Source organism: Solanum dulcamara, chromosome 2 (assembly GCF_947179165.1).
Source record: "Solanum dulcamara chromosome 2, daSolDulc1.2, whole genome shotgun sequence".
Taxonomy (NCBI): Eukaryota; Viridiplantae; Streptophyta; class Magnoliopsida; order Solanales; family Solanaceae; genus Solanum; species Solanum dulcamara.
The window spans coordinates 76,918,970-76,941,630 of NC_077238.1; the positions used below are offsets into that span (position 1 = coordinate 76,918,970).

General features: G+C 34.2%; 2 protein-coding genes and 1 pseudogene across 2 annotated transcripts; all 3 read left to right on the forward strand.

Moving 5' to 3' along the window:
- The first annotated feature begins 4,764 nt into the window (after positions 1-4,764).
- LOC129880804 (transcription factor MYB53-like) lies at positions 4,765-7,434 on the forward strand. Its single transcript, XM_055955005.1, has 3 exons — positions 4,765-4,981; positions 5,516-5,645; positions 6,300-7,434. Exons 1-3 carry the CDS (start codon positions 4,849-4,851, stop codon positions 7,069-7,071), a joined length of 1,035 nt encoding a protein of 344 aa, XP_055810980.1. The 5' UTR covers positions 4,765-4,848; the 3' UTR covers positions 7,072-7,434.
- A 386-nt stretch (positions 7,435-7,820) lies between these two features.
- LOC129873326 (5-OH-xanthotoxin synthase-like) lies at positions 7,821-18,719 on the forward strand (annotated as a pseudogene).
- Positions 18,720-20,263: 1,544 nt separating this feature from the next.
- LOC129877423 (6,7,8-trihydroxycoumarin synthase-like) lies at positions 20,264-22,373 on the forward strand. Its single transcript, XM_055952924.1, has 2 exons — positions 20,264-21,215; positions 21,617-22,373. The coding sequence occupies exons 1-2, from the start codon at positions 20,328-20,330 to the stop codon at positions 22,223-22,225; spliced, it is 1,497 nt and encodes a 498-aa protein (XP_055808899.1). The 5' UTR covers positions 20,264-20,327; the 3' UTR covers positions 22,226-22,373.
- The last annotated feature ends 288 nt before the right edge of the window (positions 22,374-22,661 follow it).

Consider the following 22,661-nt stretch of genomic DNA (forward strand, 5'->3'; position numbering starts at 1 on the left):
TCCTTATAATGTATATATTTGTGTATTTAGGGGTACGACGGGGCCCTGTCCCGTCATATGCTATTGTTAATTCTCTTAGAGGTCTGTAGACATATGAGTGGGTTGTATATAGATGTTGTCCGGTGTACTAGTATGACTTATGTTTTTGGACGTTTACATTCAGAATGGAAGCCTTGTCGGCTTACATATTATGTTATCTTATTTTTGACAATTAAGACTCCCCAAGAAATAGGTGATTTTAGTATATATATAAGTAACAGTTTGAGACAACGTGCTACCCATATAAATCCTTTATCATGCTTAATTGCCGATTGACTATAGATAATATGTGTGTATACGAGGGTCCAATTTGGACACTAGTCACGGGGCTAGGTCGTGACAGTTTGAATCAAGTACGGATTAGCGTGATGATCTGTACATGATGATTAGGTTTGGTTAATGATCAGAAGTTTTGTTCTGATTGATTTACTTGGATTGTATATATCGATTAAAGTGGTCTAGAATATATCGGATAAAGGTTGAGTTTGGAATGCCTTAAGGGTGGCATAAAAGTTAGGCTTAGGAAGCCTTAGGATGACATAAAAGGTAGGCTTGGTGAAAGCCATAGAGTGATAAGATGGCTGATTGTTTAATAGTAGAGTTGACAATGAAATAAGGTAGAAAGCTAGGATCCAGGTGTACTATTTTGTGGTATTAGACCTAGGACAGTAACAACATGTGAATAAAGACTTGGGTGGTGTAATTTTATATTGCATGATTTACTGACTATTACATGATATGATGTGGTGGATTCAGGTTATCGTTGATACCTACCATTACGTGTTGTTTGTACTGATATTACTTTTACTATACCACTTGGCATAGTTATAGGGCCATTGATGTTTCTTAGGTCGAGACGATGATGATCTCCAATAGCTTTTATTCTTCTCTGCCTATGGTGAAAGCCATATCCATTTTCTTTATGTCATTTTTTTAATCTTAGAAGCTCAACTTGTACATGTTTAGACTAGTTTCTAGGGAGGATTTTGATGGTATTTTCAAAAGGATTCATTGTATTTTTCAAGGTTTTATATTAAAGGATTAGAATGAGAAGTTTTTCGTTAATTACTTAAAATGTTTTGCAATGATTAATCTCTTCCGCAGTATCTCTTTTTATATTGGGTGATTAACGTTTTTCTATTTAGGTGTTAGAGTAGGTGCCGCACATCCAATTGATTGGATCATGACAGATATTTGTAGTCTTCAAAAACAACTCAAAACTACTATTAAGATAAAATGAGAAAAAAAAAGAATTAATTAGTTTAATCTTGAATTTCCAAAATGACAAATAATTAAGATAATTTTTCTTTAAATCATGAAAAAATTTGAGACGAAGAAAGTAACTCTCTGTCAAATTTAATGAGGGTTGGATTTATTATAGAAAAACTAACTAATTACACAAATATTTCTACCATATTTACTAATTCTCCATATAATTTGAAATATTTATATATTGTCTCACTTATTAATAATTTAATTCATTTCAGAATTTCAAGTCTAATAAACATAAAAATATGTATTTTTGCTATTAGGTACACTCTGAAATATAGATACATATGGAGAGAAGCGAGTGAGAGAGGTAGAGAGGTGAGAGAGAGAAGAAAAAGGCGAGAAAGAGAGTCATTGTATTCTAAATACATACGAATCTAGATACATGTATCTGGGATACCAAATACATTCTGAAATATAAATACATAGAGAGAGAGAGGAGAGAGAGGGGGAAAGAGGTGAGAGAGAGAGGAGAGAGACGAGAGAGATAGCCAGAGTATCCCAGTACATGCGGATCCACTTGGATACAATGTATCTGAAATAAATTACACTTAATTTTGACCCTATGTATCTGAGGACCAAAATCTCGCATGAATGATAATTTCAAAAACTCATGTAATTAGCACACTACTAAAAAATAGAATTTAGTGACGGATAAATTCTATAGCTAAACAACAAAAATTCATTGCTAATTTTATTTAACGATGAATTAACAATGGTTTTGTGTTAGCTACGAGTAAAATATCATCGTATTAGCAACAAAGTTCATAGTGAATTTTTATTTTTTAGTAGTATTAGATCCTAAATTAGTGAAATTTGTATTGTTCGCCTATTGATCGCCATTCAATTCCAGATATATTACTTTGGATGACGTCCGCCTTTGAAAATTTGATTAAAAAGTTAGCTTTTAGTTCTATTTAATCAAGGGAAAAGGCTCAAATATGTCATCGAACTTTGAGAAAAAGACTCATTTATGCCATCCGTTAAAAATTTGGCTTATTTATGCCATTTTCGTTTGAGAAAAAACTCATCCATGACATTATTTGTTAACTGAAATGGCATAAATGAGCCAAACTTTTAACGGATGACATAGGTGAGCCTTTTCTCAAAGTTCGATGACATATTTGAATCTTTTTCATTTTAAATAATAATTTAGTTAACGACGTGACCGAAGTACAAAATAGTTTTGCAAAACGGGAAATATTTTTAGTTTACAGATAATTGCATGGATGATACTTCGTAAATGACATAAATGAGCCAAATTTTTAACGGATGATATAAATCAGCATTTTCTCAAAGTTCGATGGCATATTTAAGCTTTTTTTCTTTAATAAATCATACTTTTATGCATTTTAAAAAAAATATTTATAAACTTTTGATTTATTTTTAAGGAGATTATTTATATCCCAAGTCGTTTATAACTTATTTTAAAAAGGAGGAGGGAGAGAGAGGCGAGATGCGAGAGTGATTAACTAATTTCCTATCAACTGTTGATAGTTCAATTTACATATTTTCTGTAAAGCAAAGAAGTATCTTCTTTTTTTTACTAATATATTAATAATCAAAAATAATTTTTAGCGATAATTAATTAATGTCAATAGTTTAGTTACCGCTAAATATATTCTTTTAGAGGTGATTAGCATTCTTTGTAAATGTCGCTAAAGCGTATATCAATATTGAATCTAATGACAATTGACTAATGTCGATAAAATTTTTTACACTTTTTATTAATGTGTATATTTATTACCTTTAAAAATCATTTTTATTCTAGTGTTTGAATCTTCTTTGCATGGGTATGAACGTAGATACGTGGCAACTAAAATCATACAAAATCCAGTATAGATAAATTATTGGGTGAAACCCAATCCAGCAAGCAAATAAGTTGTTTAGCTGACAGTAACACAATATGTTGAAATCCTTACTAACAAAAATAATTAATTCTCTTAAGGTGACATCACTTTCTCTTTTAAACTAATCCCTTTGCTTTCTTTTAATAAATTAATACTTTATTATATTATTATTTTTTAAACTTAAATATTGTTATCTAAGTTGGTCTACCAGACAAAGAACCTTTGTGGAAGAAGCAATCTTATGTGGGTGAAAATTGAAGTGAGTGTTGCTTTCTAGGAGAAAAAAAACTTAACTAACTTTCGTGAAGGGGGTTAAATTCTTTGGGGTTTCTTTTAAGAGTAAAATTAAATTAGGAAGTGGCAAAGATTGTAGCATAGTTTAACTGTTTAACTGCGTAATAAACTATGCACAAAATTTAAGAAATAACATAAGACCTTTAAAAATTGTGGTTAAAGGTGTTTATGGTATACCATACGATTATCATATCAAATTAGTTCAGAATAGTTTGATATTTTAAAATTTGGTTCGATAAATTAGGATATGATAAGTTTGTAATTATAGTTCATTCGATTTCAACCTGCATATAATAGAGAATTATAACTCCAACTTTTTTTTAAAAAAACATCTCAATTATATCATATACCCCCCTCCCTTCGTCATAGAAATATTCAAGGAGAACAAAAATAATTTTTTTTCATTAAATACTATAAAATTTACATACTCTAACAAATAAGGATCAAAACATCCAGAACTCAAACAAAAATGAAATCAAAATTAATACAAAGATAACAAAAAAGAAATACCTAAAATTAAGTTGAATTTTAAATACTACAATAATTTTCAAGATGGTATAAGACTTTTGAAATTTATAGGTATTAAACATGTCATTATATTAGTTTTATGACTTTTTTGGTATAAATGGTAAAGTTCAATAGCTTTAGCAAAATAAATACTCCCTTTGTCTCAATTTATATGATACACTTTTTTTAGTAAGTCCTAAAAAGAATGACATATTTTCTTACTTTGACAAATATTTAATAACACTATTAACTTTTTATCCACATTGAATCTCATTAATTTGACAAAAAGTGCACAAATATGTACTCTTTATAAGGATAATTTTGAAATATTAGAAAGTCTTCTCATATTTTTTAACTTTCGTATTTAGTTAAATTACATCACATAAATTAAGACGAAGGAAATAATAATTTTGTAAATTTACTGACCAATTTTTTTTTTTGTTTCCCACATGATGTCCGGTACCCACATTGGAGCCCGACTAAATCTGGATTCGCACCGGAAAGTCCCACATTGGGGGATAAAACGCTCTCTAACAAAGGCGACTCCATATCAAAGGGACTCGAATTCGAAACCTCTTGGTTAAGGATGAAGGAGTACTTACCATTCCATCAAAATCGTTTTTATTACTGAACAATTAACCACACAGATTTGAGGGGTACCAAACTGACAAGCAACTACTTCCCAACACATAAATGTGAAAACAAATAATAAATAATTGAACTCTCACATAAGTCATGTTTTACAACATACGTAAGTATTATATATATGATTGAATCCCATCAACCTTTGAGTAGTTATGTTAGTAGGACTTGAAGGAGGCAGCTAACAATTAGCCAAATCAGACAGAATTATATTTTTAACTATTAATTAATTAAAGTGAGAGAGAAAATGGGAAGGCCTCCTTTTAGTGATGAGAGTGGTCTAAAGAAAGGTCCATGGACTCCAGAAGAAGACCAAAAACTCACCAATCATATCAACAAACATGGCCATGGTAGCTGGAGAGCCCTCCCTAAACTTGCAGGTATTTTCCCATAATATTCTCAATTGATCCAGTAGGTCGGTCGCCCTCTAGCTAGTTACTAACTTATGACTATACTTATGACTATACAGCTAGGTGTACATCGGCATGTTAAGATTCTTTTTCGAACTGATATATCGATTTTTGTAAAAGGAAAAGATCACTCTGTCATGTATCCAACTAAAAATTTCATAACTGAAGAAGAATTGTAGCATAAGGTCCACATAAACATTTTTATTTCAGGTTAAAATAGTTTTAAAATAAAACATCTCTTCACATTTATAATTGCAATTAATTTTCTTTTTCTTAAATCGAGATTGTAAAAAAATAATTATATTATCATATCATTATTTTATTGTAGCATGAACTACTTTATTCTCAAAATTACAAATCTTATATTTTAAAATGGTTTATCTGTTAATATCTTTTGAGTGATATGATTGACGATGTACACAACTTAACTTATAACTCTAAAATTTTAATTTTTTCTCATATATATGATTATATTCAAAATTTTCTTTTGTTGATATTGTGTAGGTCTTAATAGATGTGGAAAGAGTTGCAGATTGAGATGGAGTAATTATCTTAGGCCAGATATTAAAAGAGGCAAATTTTCTCAAGAAGAGGAACAAACAATTCTCAATCTCCATGCTGTCCTGGGAAACAAGTAATTATTTAACTTCATTTCTTCTCTTTTTATTTACTTTTTTTTTTTTGAAATTTGCCTATATATGGCTTGAAATTTTGGATTTTGTTTTATGGATTCTTCTTTTATGCACTAAGGGGTCATTTGGTTGGGAATAAGTTAATCTCAGGATAAGTTATCTCAGGATATAAGTTATCCACCATGTATATGGAATAACTTATCCCATCACTAAGATATAAATGGTGGGATAAATAATTCCATGACTATCTAATACCTCCAACCATTTTATTCTGTGATTATTATTCCTTATACCTCACACCAAACGACTCCTAAGGGATCGTTTGGTTTAGAAGTAAATTATACAGATAGTAATGTTGAGATTGTTGATGCAGAGATGAGCAATATAAGAAATGTTTATACGGTGATATATTAATAATAAAGGAATTGTTATGTAGTCATGCAATTAGTGAAATATTATACATAATTTACTCACTCTACAAGGCTATTTTTGTCTTTTAAATAGTTTATCAATTCTTGCATTAATAATAATGTATTATTATTTCACATGATTTTTTTTTTGTTATCACAGTATACAAGTCAAACTCTTGTCTTTATTTTTGTTCTTTATACTATGTTAGAGTATCAAAGTTAAACCCTTCTTTTATCTTATTCAAGGTGGTCAGCAATTGCAACACATTTATCCGGACGAACTGACAACGAAATCAAGAATTTTTGGAACACTCATTTGAAGAAGAAGCTAATACAAATGGGATATGATCCAATGACTCATAGACCTAGAACTGATATCTTTAATAGCTTGCAACATCTCATAGCTTTGGCAAATTTGAAGGAACTAATTGAAAATCACTCATGGGAAGAACAAGCTATGAGACTTCATTACTTGCAAAATCTACTACAACAACCTCACAACAATATAAGTACTTTAAGTGCTATCCAAAATGCAGAAGCTTACAATTTTTTAAATTCTTTAAAAGATAGCCAATTCTTAAGCACTAATAATAATTTGGGAAATCACATAGTTCATCAAATTCCTTTAAATCTTGATCAACCTATTCAAGATTCAACCCCTTTCTCCCATTTGCCTGAATTACACACCCCTAGTAGTTTCCAAACTTCTTTATACAAAGATAAGATTCGACCTCAAGACACTGAATTTACGATTATGAGACAAGGAGAAACTTCACCGACTTCTCCGTGGCTCCCTTCTTTATCTCCTCCACCTTCTCTAGTCATAAATGATCAAAGAAGTAAAGAAAATTCATTAGAAGTGGTGATTTCGCCTTGCTTGTCAGAACAGGGAAAACATCCAAATTATCTTTCTCAACCAGATAGCGAGCAGTCACTCAACAATATTGAAGAAGCTCCACCTTCTATATGGTCTGACCTACTTGAAGACTCTTTTTTCCAAGATATTGACAAGCTTTAAAATAGTAATACATGACAAATAGATCGATTGGAGTTTCAATTTTTTTCCCCAGATAACGAACGATCACTCAACAATATATGAAGGAGTTTTACCCTGTCTCTGGCCTAACCTTCTACTTGAAAAATAATTTTTCCAGGATGTTGCAAAGTTTTATAAGAATAATATATGTGTTGTATAAGTTGCTTTGGAGTTATAACATTCACAAAACTTTTCTTTTTTTTCATTTTTCTCCTTAATTTTAATTACTAATTTGCCTTTCTTTTATTTTCATAGATAGTTATATACATTTTCCATTAGTATGGTGAGTCAATGAATAAAAGCACAACTGATTAAAGATTAGTGTATAAGTTCTGTAATTTTCAATTACTATGCTCTTCATCTTTTTTTCCTTTTTCCTTATTTTCTTACACATGTACAATATTGTATTCAATTGTGAGCAACATTTTTGTCATATATTCTTCCTAAGTTAAATCACACACTTTATAATTTAATAACAATCATATTGTTGGGCGTGCGAACAAGTACTACATTAAAGTTATATTAGTTTTAAATAAGTGACACATTTGCCCTTCTACAAAGTTTTTCTCTCAAAGATTTTTTTAAAAAAAGAAGGTTAAAGTTAAAAATAAAAATTATTTCAATTTATTCAGTTTAATTCAACCCAACACATATTTTATATTACTTCTCTATAATAAAAATATATACACCAAATAACTCAAGTGTTATTTGGTCGTCATTGTATGTAGAATATGATAGTTGGTGGAACGGTCACTAGCACAGCTACAATAATTTGGGCAATGACACTTCGATGGTGAATTTGAATGCCATGAAGAAAGTTCAAGAAGAAATTAGAGAATCGACTGGGAAAAAGTCCATAGTTAATGAAAATGATATCCGAAATTTTCCAGATTTTAAATCAGTGATAAAATATTAGAGTCCTGTCATCAACTTAAATTCAATTGTTGTAGCTTATCCTTTGTAACAAAAAGATTACTCTTCTTTAGAATAGGTATTAGATAAGGACTCTTATATTTTTCATCAACATGTACGAACCCTATAAATAAAAAGCAAAAGGGCATAACAACTATCTGCTATTATTTTCTCAAACTCGTCTTATTCTTAATCTTTATATGGTATCAGCGGTGCCCATCGATCCTATGGCCACTTCTCCAAATTCCGGCAACCTGCTGTCACTTGCAAAACAATCCAGTTCTTCCTCCGTTATTCAACTACCAAACCTTTCTCTCAAACTTGACAGAAATAACTATTCCCTTTGGAAAGAAAATACCTTAGACATACTCAAAGCCTTTTTTCTTGACTCCTTTGTTCTTGGGTTTAATCCTCCCCCAAAAACCATTACAGTCACCCCAACTTTAATCACTACTTCTACAGATTCCTCTACCATCCAAGCACAATCCGAAATCACTTCTAATCCTGCCTATGAGGAATGGTGACGCAGCGATCTTCTTATTCTCGTTTGGCTTCGTCAAATGATTTCTGATCCTCTTCTTGGTCACTTATCTTGAGCCACTTATTCCTATGATGCTTGGACCAAAATCGAGCTTATGTTTCAGTTACAGACGCGTGCTCGAGTCATGCAATTAAAATCTCAACTTCAAAACCTTTCTAAAGGCAATCTTACCATCCTAGAGTACTTTGAGGAGAAACGTGCAATTGCCGATTCTCTAGCAGAAAGCTTGTACTTTGTACAAGATGATGATTTCATCTCATTTGTTCTAAATGGCCTTGATTCTTCATATGGAATTTTTAAGGCTGCATTTAATATGCGTTCTGGTCATATCACTCCTGAAGAACTGTTTGGACTCCTTCCAGAAAAAGAACGCTTAGCCGAAGAACTTCACTCTTCCACTATTAACACTCAATTCGGCTCTGCTCCTCATGCTCTGTTAAAACACAGTTCATCTTCTCTTCAATCCGCTCCATGTTACACCCGGTAAAAATTACCAAAATACCCCTAGACAAAAGAACGCTTGTGCAATGCATTTTCTTCAACTTTTTCGGTCAGTCCGAGGTCGGAATATTGACCAGGGTGAAAAATTGTGTGGAAAAATGGTCTTGGTTGAATTTTAGGCCAACCGGATAATTCTATCCTAGTTATTTTCTATGGGGTTAGAATTCGATCCGAAAAAAATTCGAAAAAAGACTGGTCCCACACGGGCCAATTTTCTGTGGAGGGGCATTTCGGTCTTTTTTCCACCCCTCCTATACTTAACCCATGACTAAAATATGTCTTTTTCGACCTTAAAAGAGTTTCTAAACGCATTCCTAAGTTTTTTACGCTAATTTAACTTAAGAGCTATGGCTAAGGAGTGGAGAATAGGCTAGGGTTCAAAGTATTCAAGATTGATTGTCCTGTCTTAATCCCAGGTATGTAAGACTGACTACCCATAACTTGGATTGAGTTCATCCAAGTGCCCTACATCTTCAGTTTTCTTAGTTGAGATTAGTTTAAAAGTTCCATGAATCGAGTTCTTGAATTAACTATCATTCCTATTGAGTTCGTATATAAATTTCCTTGTGTTATTATACATGGATTATGATATTCTTTGATGAGTTTCTTGAGTTGAGTCTTGTTTAGACTGTGGATTCGTGTTTGTATCCATATGAACCCTAATTGAGATTTTATTGTACATTATGTATTGACGGAGTTTTAAAGAACGAGTTGTGAACGTCATGCATTAAATATTTTATGCATTTATTTTGAGTTAAAGAATAACAAGTGTCCTCTTTGATTGAGACAAAGTTTGATCATGAGTTGAGAAATCTCCTGAGTAGCACTTGAGCGTGAGTATTTTGGGTATAAACGAGTTTAGCAATATTTCATTAAACGTCTATTTTGAAATTGAGTTGAGAAGTCACATTTTATTTTTATTTTAAATACGTTCTTTGAGTTGAGTTTTGAGCTTATTCCAAAAGAGACTAAATGAATATTTTGAATATTTTACTCACTTGATGTATATGAGCATAATAAACTATTTTGGAAGTAGTATTGAGCATCGATATGGGGTGAGCCAATAAACTACGTAGCCAGCGTAGGATAGAGGTCAAGCCTCTCTTGTCCCAAAGGAGGACTTTTATATTGGATTCATGAGTTTGAGCGTCCTTTGCCCTAGCAAAGTATTGGACGGCTGCGGCAACGTCAGTTTTTTGAGTTGAGTTGAGTGTCTCTGAGTAAGTTTCCTTTCATCTATATTACATACCCGTACATTGCATGTACTGACGCCATTTGACCTGCATCGTTTTATGATACAGACACAAGTATTAAAGATCATCAACAGGCGCACCGATGAGGATCTACTTCGCCAGTTTTGGTGAGACCTCTTTGCATTTGGAAGAGCTCCTTTCTTTCTAGTCATTCCTTTAATATTTAGTAGTTCTTTGAGGTAGCCGTGGACTTGTCTCGACACCTTCTTATGAGTCTCTATGCCATCTTCCTTATACTTTGACTATTAATTCATGTGCACAAACCTCCCTCACAAAGAGGCTTCATAGACAGAGTAGAGTTGAGTAGAAAGATTTCTTCGTTTTTAAATCATAATTTCATTATTGAATTTATAACATTGAGTTACATTATACTTTGAATATTTTCAATCTATTATATATTTATTAATTATGATGTTTCTAAATGCCACTTGAGTTAATTATCTATTGAGTCGAATCTTCTGCTAAGTGATTGAATGAGTAATTAGACCAAGTAGCTCGCTTGGGACCAACAATAATCTCCGAATGCCTAGGGTACCCTCTTGGACGTGACACTCCACCCCTTAACTCAAATCCATCATCTATTCTTGGGCTCAGTCTATGGTACCTCAATAATATTCACATTCCACTCGGTCCAACAATCACCAGTCCAAGCGTCGTGTGCAATGTCAAATATGTGGTAAAACTAATCATGATGCTTGTAATTGCCACAATCGCTCCAATGAAAAACATTTTCCACCAACAAGGCAACCACGGTCAACTCCCAAACAGGCACATCTTGCTTCTTATGATTGTTATGTGAAGGATTTGCAGGGCAGGAAACTGCTTCGAGGAACACTTGATGATGACCTTTACCGTCTTCAACCCTCATCACCTCATTCTCGGTCTTCCCCACCTTAAGTCTTTTTCGGTGAGTATCGAAATTTATCATCCTTTTTACAAAATCACGGTATTCATCATCGTATCTCTTGTCCTTATACACCTGAACAAAATGGTGCATGGGAACACCGAAATCGAATTATAATTGTTTTGTCGGAAAAACATAGTTTAAAATTAATTTCAACCTTTTAGAGAAAAAATTAATTTTAGAAAAAAAAATCGCCACTTAATTTTTTTAAAGAATTTTAAAAAACTTAATTTAAAAGACTTTAACAGATTTAAGTTAAAAATTATAAGTGTTCAAATTTTCACTTTGAGAAAGTGTTAGCATTCAAAATAGCCGCTAACTTGCGGTTATCCGACTATTTGACTAATTTTGAAAAATTACTTGTAAATAGTAAAGATAAATAAGTTTATTTGAGCAATAAATCAACTTGAAATACTTGAGATAATTTATTAAGAATGGGTCTACAGAATTAAGAGGAAAGTCGATGGGCAAGAATGCAAGATAGTCAAAACGCGTAGTCAACAAAACGTGTTTTGAACGCGTAGTCAAGAATGGAGGTTCAATACGCGGATTTTACGCATTTCTAGTTTCCTATAAATAGAAGACCTCTTGCCCTGATTTATCCCATCCCAGAAAGAGAGAGTAAGAATACAAAGAGAGTTATACACCAGGATAAATATTATAGTCTTGAGTGTCTTCTTTAGTAGTTGTTTCTTTTACAAGAGAGAAGTGTTAATTATTGTTTTCTCCTTGTATTTGAGAGCTGTGTACTCCATACAAAAATAGTGAGATCCTTCTACCCCGTGGTTTTTTCTCCTCTATCAGTTAGAGGGGTTTCCACGTAAAATTCTCGTGTCTAATTTATTTTCATTATTTTCATCATATCAAACTTTAGTTGTGGTGCTTCCTCCCCCAACAGTGGTATTAGAGACTCGGTTATTCTGTCTGTTTTATGCGAAGGTACTATTCGTGAATAGTAAATTTTCATGAATAGTAAATTCGGTGAATAGTAAATTCGGTGAATAGTAAATTCGGTGAATAGTACTATTCACGTGAATAGTAATTTTCGGTGACGGTACAGTTTGTCACGATTGTTCATAAAAATATTCAGAAACGATCTAGAAGGGTGTGAAGCAAATAACAATGTCGAGTACAACAAAGTTTGACGTTGAAAAATTCAATGAGACTAATTTTTCATTGTGAAAAATGAAAATAAAAGCGATATTGAGAAAAGACAATTGCTTAGCTGCAATTGAAGGCAGACCCACAGAATTTGCTGATGATAGCAAGTTGAATGACATACACTAGCTGATCAAGTATTGTCTAGTGTGGCGAAAAAATGGACGACGAAGGAAATATGGGATACTCTTACGGGGTTGTATGAGGCCAAGTCTTTACATAATAAAATCTTCTTAAAAAAAGATTGTATACTCTTCGAATGGCAGAGTCCATGTCAGTTACTGAACACATCAATACTTTGAATACTCTGTTTTCGCAACTTACAATAATGGGTTGCAAAATAGAGGGGACTGAACGTGCGGAGCTTCTACTGCAAAATCTGCCTGACTCGTATGATCAACTCATCATCAACCTGACGAACAATACAGACAGTCTAGTTTTCGATGAAATTACAGCCGCTGTCTTGGAAGAAGAAAATCGGCGCAAAAATAATGAAGACAGACAAGCAAGTTCGCAGCAAGTTCAAGCCTTGATGATGGTGAGAGGAAGACCAACGGAACGTGGCCCTAGTAGGAGTCACAATCATGACAGATCTCAATCAAGAAGTAAGAAGAATATCAAGTGCTACAACTGTGGCAAGAAAGGGCACTTCAAGAAAGATTGTCGGTTCAAGAAGAAGAGTGAACACCCTGAGCCATCAAATGCTCAAGAGAATGTTGCATGTACCTCGGATGATGGCGATATTTTATGTAGTGAGACAATATCAAATAATGAAGACAGAAAACGTTTCGTTGATGTCTGGATCATGGACACAAGAGCAATATGGCACATGACGTCCTGAAGAGAATGGTTCCATCTATATAATCCTATCTCAGGAGGGTCTGTGTTCATGGGAAACGATCATGCTTTGAATGTTATTGGTATTGGGTCCATCAAAATAAAAATGTACGATGGCACGATACGCACCATCGAGGAGGTACGACATGTAAAAGACTTGAGAAAAAATCTATTGTCTTTGGGAAAATTAGATGATAATGGATGTTCATACAAGACTCATGGTGGAGTCATGAAAATATCCAAAGGAGCGCTTGTAGTGATGAAAGCAGAAAAACTTATTGCAAATCTATATGTGCTTAAAGGTGAAACACACCAAGAAGGAGAAGTATCAACCGCGTCAGCAAGTTCATTTGAAGAATCAACTATGATGTGGCATCGTAAACTTGGCCATATGTCGGAACGAGGTTTGAAGATTCTTGCTGAACAAAAGCTTCTTCCAAGGCTCAAAAAGGTTTCACTACCCTTTTGTGAGCATTGTGTTACCAGTAAGCAAAATAGACTGAAGTTTAGCAGTTCCTCTGCTAAAAGCAAGGAAATACTAGATCTGGTCCACTCTAATGTCTGGCAAGCACCGATGGAGTCTCTAGGAGGAGCGAAATATTTGCTGTTATTCATGGACAATTACTCTAGGAGAAGTTGGGTGTATCCAATCAAGAGAAAAACAGATGTTTTTTCAGTTTTCAAAGAATTCAAAGCGCGGGTGAAACTTGAATCTGAGAAAAAGATCAAGTGTTTGAGGACAGATAATGGAGGAGAATACACTGGTGATGAATTTAATAACTTCTGTAAACAAGATGGTATTAAACGGCAGTTCACGGTGGCATATACTCCACAACAAAATGGAGTAGCAGAGCGGATGAACAGAACCTTGTTGGAACGGACAAGAGCTATGTTGGCAACTGCAGGTTTGGAAAAAACATTTTGGGTAGAAGCAGTCAAAACCGCCTGTTATGTGATCAATCTGTCACCATCAACCGCAATTGATCTGAAAAAGCCAATGGAGATATGGACAGGAAAACCAGCTGATTATTCTCGCTTACATATATTCGGAAGTCCTATTTATGTTATGTACAACACCCAAGAAAAATCGAAGTTGGATCCAAAATCTAGAGAATGCATTTTCTTAGGGTATGCTGATGAAGTCAAGGGGTATCGCTTGTGGGATCCCACAGCCCGCAAGGTGGTAATCAGTAGGGATGTTATATTTATTGAAAATAAGATACAAGCAAAAGAAGGTAGTACTTTAAAAGAAAAATCAGAGACTACTACAGTTGAAGTTGAAGAAATAGAAGAAGTTCCAGTTTCTTCTGAAGCAGCACCAGAGCACGAAGAACAAGAGCAAGCTGAGATCGAAACTCCATAAGTTCGACGGTCAACTAGGGAGAGAAGAGAATCATCTTGACACTCAGATTATTCTATGGAGAGTAATATTGCATATTGTCTACTAACAGAAGATGGAGAGCCTTCAACTTTTCACGAGGCTATGAAAGGCCAAGAATCATCTTTGTGGGTGGCAGCAATGCAAGAAGAAATTGAATCTCTTCATAAAAATAAAACATGGAATCTTATTCAATTACCACAAGGAAGAAAGGCCATTGGAAACAAATGGGTCTACAAGATCAAACGCAATGGTAATGATCAAGTGGAGAAGTATCGTGCAAGATTGGTGGTGAAAGGATTCGCTCAGAAAGAAGGTATAAACTTCAATGAGATATTTTCTTCGGTGGTTCGACTCACAACAATTCGAGTGGTCCTCGTGATGTGTGCTACATTTGACTTATACTTGGAACCGTTAGATGTCAAAACTGTATTTCTTCATGGAGAACTTGAAGAAGAAATTTACATGCTCCAAACAGAAGGTTTTGAAGAACATGGAAAAGAGAACTTGGTTTGTAGATTGAAAAAATCTCTATACGGTCTCAAACAGGCCGAGGTGTTGGTATAAGAGATTTGATTCCTTCATTATAAGCCTTGGATACAACAGACATAGTTTAGATCCTTGTGTTTATTACAAGAGATTTGGTGATGAAGATTTTGTTATTTTGCTGTTGTATGTTGACGACATATTGGTAGCAGGCCCCAACAAAGATCGCCTCACAAATTTAAAGGCACAGTTGGCTAGGGAGTTTGAAATGAAGGACTTGGGACCAGCAAACAAGATTCTAGGGATGCAAATTCACCGAGACAAAAATAATAGGAAGATTTGACTTTCTCAAAAGAACTACTTGAAGAAAATCTTGAGACGCTTCAAGATGCAAGATTGTAAGTCAATTTCTACTCCACTTCCTATTAATTTTAAGTTATCCTCAAGTATGAGTCCTAGCAATGAAGTAGAGAGGATGGAGATGTCTCGAGTACCGTATGCATCAGCAGTGAGAAATTTAATGTTCGTCATGGTATGTACAAGACCTGACATTGCATAAGCAGTGGGAGTGGTTAGTCGGTACATGGCTAATCTTGGAAGAGAGCATTGGAATACTGTTAAGAGGATCCTGAGATACATCAAGGGTACCTCAGATGTTACAATGTGTTATGGAGGATCAGACTTTACTGTTAAAGATTATGTTGATTCAGATTATGCAGGTGATCTTGATAAAAGTAAGTCTACCACAGGTTATGTGTTTACTCTTGTTGGAGGAGCTGTAAGCTGAGTTTCAAAACTGTAATCTATCGTGGCTACATCTACGACGGAAGCAGAATATGTAGCAGCTACACAAGCTAGCAAAGAGGCAATATGGATGCAGATGTTACTGGAGGAGCTCGGGCACAAACAAGAGAAGGTTGCTCTATTTTGTGACAGTCAAAGCGCTTTGCATCTTGCAAAGGATCCGGCATTTCATTCAAGAACAAAGCACATACGAGTTCAGTATCACTTTGTCCGTGAGAAGGTGGAAGAAGGCAGTGTGGATATTCAGAAAATTCACACCAATGACAACCTGGTAGATATGTTTACGAAGCCGATCAACTGTAACAAGTTTATATGGTGTCGATCTTCTATTGGCCTAGCAGAAACGTAACATTACAGTAATTGAGTAGAAAGGATGGTGTGAAGACTTAATTGATTCTCAATTAAATCTTCAAGTGGGAGAATGCAAGAATGCAAGATAGTCAAAACGCATTTTGAACGCATAGTCAACAAAACACGTTTTGAACACGTAGTCAAAAAAGGAACAAACCGCATTTTGAACGCGTAGTCAAGAATGGAGGTTCAATACGCGGATTTTACGCGTTTTTAGTTTCCTATAAATAGAAGACCTCTTGCCCTCATTTATCCCATCCCAGAAAGAGAGAGTAAGAATACAAAGAGAGTTATACACCAAGATAAATATTGTAGTCTTGAGTGTCCTCTTTAGTAGTTGTTCCTTTTACAAGAGAGAAGTGTTAATTGTTGTTTTCTCCTTGTATTTGAGAGTTGTGTACTCCATACAAAAATAGTGAGATCCTTCTACCCCATGATTTTTTCTCCTCTATCAGTTAGAGGGGTTTCCATGTAAAATTTTCGTGTCTAATTTATTTTCATTATTTTCATCATATCAAACTTTAGTTGTGGTGCTTCCTCCCCCAACAGATGGATCAGGGTGTTGATTACTTTGGTACCTTTAGTCCTGTTGTTAAGCCCACAACCATTCGGCTTATCTTGTCTTTAGCTGTGACAAATAAGTGGCCCATTCGACAACTTGACATTAAAATGCATTTTTAAATGGTGATCTCTCTGAACAAGTGTTTCTGGAGCAACCGAAAGGATTTGTTGATCCTCATCGGTCGCATTTCGTCTGCAAATTGAACAAAGTCTTATATGGCCTCAAACAAGCACCACGTGCCTGGTTCAATAAGATAAAGGTTTTTCTCCTCGGCATTGGCTTCCGCTCTTGTTTATCTGACTCTTCTCTTTTTGTGCAGCAAGATTCTAAGCACACAACATATGTTCTTGTCTATGTGGATGACCTTATCATAACTGGCAGTGATAGTAATTTCATCACCACATTCATTCACTCTCTTGATCAACAGTTCTACCTCAAAGATCTTGGTTCATTAAATTATTTTCTTGGTATTGAAGTATCTCCCAAATCAAATGGGATCATTTTATCTCAAGGCAAGTACATTCGTGACTTACTTCGTCGAACTAACATGGTTGATGCTAAGCCCATTTCTAGTCCGGCTGAATCTGGATCGAGACTTATTCTTTCTGGAGATCCTCTGCCTGATGCTCATTTATACCGTAGTGTTGTTGGTTCCCTTCAATATGTTACTATCACTAGGCCAGAAATGTCCTACGCAGTTAATCGAGTATGTCAATTTATGCAATCACCTACCATTGCTCATTGGTCAGCTGTCAAATGCATACTTCGATATCTGAAAGGATCCATCCATGATGTCCTCTTCCTTCGACCTATGTCTGATTCCAGTCTTGTGGCCTTTTCGGGTGCTGGTTGGATCTCTGACCTTGATGATAGTTGCTCCCAACATGGTTTTGCACTATTTTATGGAGGTAACTTGATCAGTTGGTCTTCTCGAAAACAAAAGGCTGTAGCTCGCTCAAGCACTGAAGCTGAGTATCGTGCTTTAGCTTTTTGCAACTGCTAAATTAATTTGGGTACAACTACTTATCAGTGAACTACGTGCTCCTCCCATAGGCCTTTGTGATAATCTTACTGCACAGTTTTTATCTCGGAATCCTGTCATCCATCAACGCTCAAAGCATATTCGTCTTGATTATCACTTTGTCGGAGAGATGGTTGAAGATCAATCTTTAGTGGTTCGCTATGTTTCATCTCAAAATCAGATAGCAGATATCTTCACTAAATCTGTTGGCACAACTCGGTTCCTCAATCTTCGATCCAAGCTCATGGTTCGATCCAGAACATGATCTTGCTGGGGGCTATTAGAGTCCATCATCAATTTAAATTCAATTGTTGTAGCTTATCCTTTGTAACAAAAAGATTACTCTTCTTTAGAATAGGTATTAGATAAGGACTCTTATATTTATCATCAACATGTACGAACTCTATAAATAAAAAGCAAAAGGGCAGAACAACTATCTGCTATTATTTTCTCAAACTCGTCTTATTCTTAATCTTTCTATAAAAGAGACATTTAGATTGTATCCACCGGCTCCATTGTTACTAGCAAGAGAGACTATGCAAAATTCCATACTAGAAGGATATGAAACTAAACCAAAAACTATAATTCATGTTAACGGTTGGGAAATTGCAAAGGATCCTGAAATATGGAAAAATCCAGAAGAATTTATACCTGAAAGATTCTTGAATAGCGATATTGATTTTAAGGGACAAAATTTTGCGTTGATTCCATTTAGAGAAGTAAGAAGAGGGTGCCCGGCTATGGCACTCGGTGTGGCAACTGGGAACTTGTACTTTCCAATCTTCTTTACACTTTTGATTGAGAGTTGCCTTGTGGAATGAACAGAGAAGACATTGATAGTGATGTTTTGCCTGGACTTACCACGCATAGGAAAAAACCTTTGTGCCTCTATGTCTGTCATTTTTTCGTTATAAACTTGTAACAGAGTGGTTGTGTCAATAAAACCTCCCTTCTAGTTCCAAAGGATGTCGCGGAAATTTGGAAGCTAATTTACTAATCCACTAGGAATTAAATGCAATGGTAACACTTTTTTGGTGTAATAAACATGCTAAAAATATGTCCATAAGTTCTTCCTCCTTCAGATCACACATATATTGTCAATTAGCTGAGAATTAACATTAATTTTGGAAAGTTAGGTACCAAAAAGTATGAAACAGAGGAAAATGTGCTTCTATTTGTAGGATTTGCCAATAGATTCATTTCCTGGTTAAAATTACCACTAATTTAGCAGGGGTGGGACTGAAGTTTGTCCTGCTACAGTACAGAGGGGATGTTCAATTCTAATATCATATTCGTCACAGTCTGATCCCACGACACGTATTGTTTGCTTTTGCCTAATTAAAGAGAAAGAAAAGAACTGGACGCAGATCAACTGATATGTATTAATTCTGTATGGCCCTTATTTAGCCAGTTTATTACAAACAAGGCTGAGAATAAAATAATCAGGAGTGTACAAAAATCGAACCGAAAAAAATGTTATTGGTATTGAGTTATTAGGTTAATTGATTTTTAATGGTTTTATAGAAAAAATATCGGGTTATTGGTTCGTCATTGGTTTTTATTGGGTAAACCGATAACCCATTAAGACAATAGTAATTTACTACATTACCCCTAAATAAATATTAAATATTAATATCAATACCTTATTGGTTATTACCTTTACCGTTTAGCCTTCAATTCACATTATTGCCCTAGTTCTTTTATTTGTGTTGCACTAGTAGAGTTTTTTTCATGTTAGTCACTATTGTTTCTATTTTATAAGCATTCCATAAAATTATATTATTATCTTGTCGCGCCAAATTGTTGGAGAAGTCGAACCGTTAAAGACAAAATCCGATAAATCGAAAATCGATAAAAAATATTTTACTGATTTGTTATTGGTTTAGCATATTTCAAAACTGAAAACTGATAAATCGAACCGATCGATGCACACCCCTAAAAATAACAGAGAAACCTACGTAATTACACTCATAAAGATAAGAAAGCTAACAAGTATAGAATTTATATAAAAACTGAATAAAAGGAGTCGTACAAGTAACAAGAGTCCTAGAAATCTACTAGCCATTAGTACTAATAACCCTCATATATTTGTTCTTTGGCTATGGCATCATTTTGTCCTAAGTATGCTTCCCAAATGAACTTGTGTTATTCTTTATGAAGTTTTTCATTTTACTCTCCTATTCCGATGTAAAATTTAATTTAGAATTCCTTTTTCTTGACAATGAATGATATTTGTGAGCTAATTCCATTATCAAATTGGCTTTGTCTAATGCTATGAAGTCATTGATGATACAGATATTTGGACAATGTGGGCAAAGGTCATTTTTCAATCTTTAAATATTGTGGCATGTGAATTTTCCTGTGTCACTTTCATGAAAATAACGCATACAAAAAGAAGAGAAGTTTAGGATATTAAAATAATGGTTGAAAACAATACAAGCAAGATTTTAGATATCGAATTCACGTTAGTTGTAGTATAAATGAAAGAAATCGTAGAAAATCTTTCAAGTGACTTTTCCAAAAAAAACACATGATGTTCTTTCCCCTTTTTGTAGCCCTTCTTATCATCATTATTCTCAGTTTTTTTCTTCCTAAATCCAAAAAGAATGGAAAAAACATTCTGCCACCAGGCCCTATAGGGTTGCCATTCATTGGAAATTTGCATCAATTTAATAGTTTAACCCCTCATCTCTATTTTTGGAAACTTTCCAAAAAATATGGAAAAATATTCTCATTGAAACTTGGTTCTTCTACTATGGTTGTAGTTTCTTCAGCAAATCTAGCAAAAGAGGTAACACAAATACAAGATTTAGCATTTTGTAGTAGACCTTCAATACTTGGCCAGCAAAAATTGTCTTACAATGGTCAAGATATTGGCGTGTCACCTTACAATGACTATTGGAGAGAACTTCGAAAAATATGTGTTGTTCATTTATTTAGTCTCAAGAAAGTGCAATATTTTAGTCCAATTCGTGAAGATGAAGTATCAACAATGATCAAGAAAATATCTCAATATGCAGCTACTTCACAAAGTATCAATTTGAGCAATATAGTGATTTCACTTACAACCACAATTATTTGTAGAATTGCTTTCGGTATTAGGTATAATGAAGAAACACGCCAAGGAAGGAAATTTCATGAACTTTTAAAAGTGACGGAAGAAATGTTGGGAGGCTTTTTTGTCTCGGATCATTTTCCTCTCTTAGGATGGATTGATAAACTCTCCGGAAAAATAAATAGACTTGAGAAGAATTTTAAGGATTTGGATGAGTTTTATGAAGGACTCATTGAGCAACATCTCAATCCCAATAGGCCAAAATCCATGGAAGGAGACATTATTGATCTTTTGCTCCAATTGAAGAAAGAGAAATCAACTCCAATTGATCTCACTTTGGACAACATAAAGGCTATTATCATGGTAATGAGCTACTTTATTTGTGTCTATATTTTTATACACTTGCTCTCGTCGGCTGCTTACTCCTAGCTAAACAGTTAACCTTACGAATGAATTAAAAAAAATTGAAGTGAAAATTCATATCAATTAATCATTGGTTAGATGTTGAAAATTGTATATAAGCAAGTTTTTTGTATCGTTATATTTATTGACTTGGTATTAACACTCTTTCATACAGCTAAGTTTGTTCCTTGGTCATGTTTGTGGCGCCATCATAATATAAAGAAACTTTTTGGTCAAATATTAAAAAGTGCCTTTTAAACTTGTATGATATTACACATGTTATATCATTTTATGATTAGGAAAACATTTCAGTTGATATGACAATGTTGAATTTAATTTTATCCTTCGACTTTCTCTTGTAGGATATGCTAGTTGGTGGAACGGACACGAGCGCAGCTGTAGTAATTTGGGCAATGACAGCCTTGATAGCCAAACCAAATGCCATGAAGAAAGTTCAAGAAGAAATTAGAGAAATGGTTGGTAAAAAGTCCATAGTAAAGGAAGATGATATCCGAAATCTTCCATATTTTAAATCAGTGATAAAAGAGACATTTAGATTGTACCCACCAGCTCCATTGTTAATAGCAAGAGAGACGATGCAAAATTCCATACTAGAAGGATATGAAATTAAACCAAAAACTATAGTTCATGTTAACGTTTGGGCTATTGCAAGGGATCCTGAAATATGGAAAAATCCAGAAGAATTTATACCTGAGAGGTTCTTGAATAGTGATATTGATTTTAAAGGCCAAAATTTTGAGTTGCTTCCATTTGGAGCAGGCAGAAGAGGGTGCCCGGCTATGGCACTCGGTGTGGCCACTTTGGAACTTGTACTTTCCAATCTTCTTTACGCTTTTGATTGGGAATTGCCTTGTGGAATGAACAGAGAAGACATCGATACTGATGTTTTGCCTGGACTGGCTATGCATAAGAAAAAACCTTTGTGCCTTGTTCCTACAAATTATCACTAGAAATTAAACAAGACCAAACTCCAGTGTTTAAATATGTATGTATGCTTTCGTTAGTTATCCATATTATGTTTTTATGTCTGTCATTTTATAAACTTGTAATGGAATAGTTATAATTCAATAAAAGTATCTATAAGATCTACTGTTGCAACTCCAAGTGCCAATACCTGCAGAGACCAATGTCTTTATTGTCATATCTCAAGCCCACGACATATATTGTATGCTTTGGCCAAATACACCTTACGACTATAGTTTAACATCACTTCTTCGGAAGGTTCTCGTTGAGGTTTAATTTGTCCTACTACTGTACGTGATGTAATTCAAACCACGAACAAGAACAAAATATGGAAATTAAAGACAGGAAAGTAAAGATCGATAAGTAGACACTAGAGAGGAAATCGAAAGTAACCAAAGGGTATAGTAAACCCTATCTTATTGA

What these genes read in the sequence shown, in the direction of transcription:
- LOC129877423 (XM_055952924.1), top strand. Translation starts at nt 20,328, where the DNA reads ATGATGTTCTTTCCCCTTTTTGTAGCCCTTCTTATCATCATTATTCTC. An exon ending in ACATAAAGGCTATTATCATG is followed by an intron (nt 21,216 to 21,616) that starts GTAATGAGCTAC and finishes TTTCTCTTGTAG; the next exon opens with GATATGCTAGTTGGTGGAAC.
- LOC129880804 (XM_055955005.1), top strand. Translation starts at nt 4,849, where the DNA reads ATGGGAAGGCCTCCTTTTAGTGATGAGAGTGGTCTAAAGAAAGGTCCA. An exon ending in AGCCCTCCCTAAACTTGCAG is followed by an intron (nt 4,982 to 5,515) that starts GTATTTTCCCAT and finishes GATATTGTGTAG; the next exon opens with GTCTTAATAGATGTGGAAAG. An exon ending in CATGCTGTCCTGGGAAACAA is followed by an intron (nt 5,646 to 6,299) that starts GTAATTATTTAA and finishes ATCTTATTCAAG; the next exon opens with GTGGTCAGCAATTGCAACAC.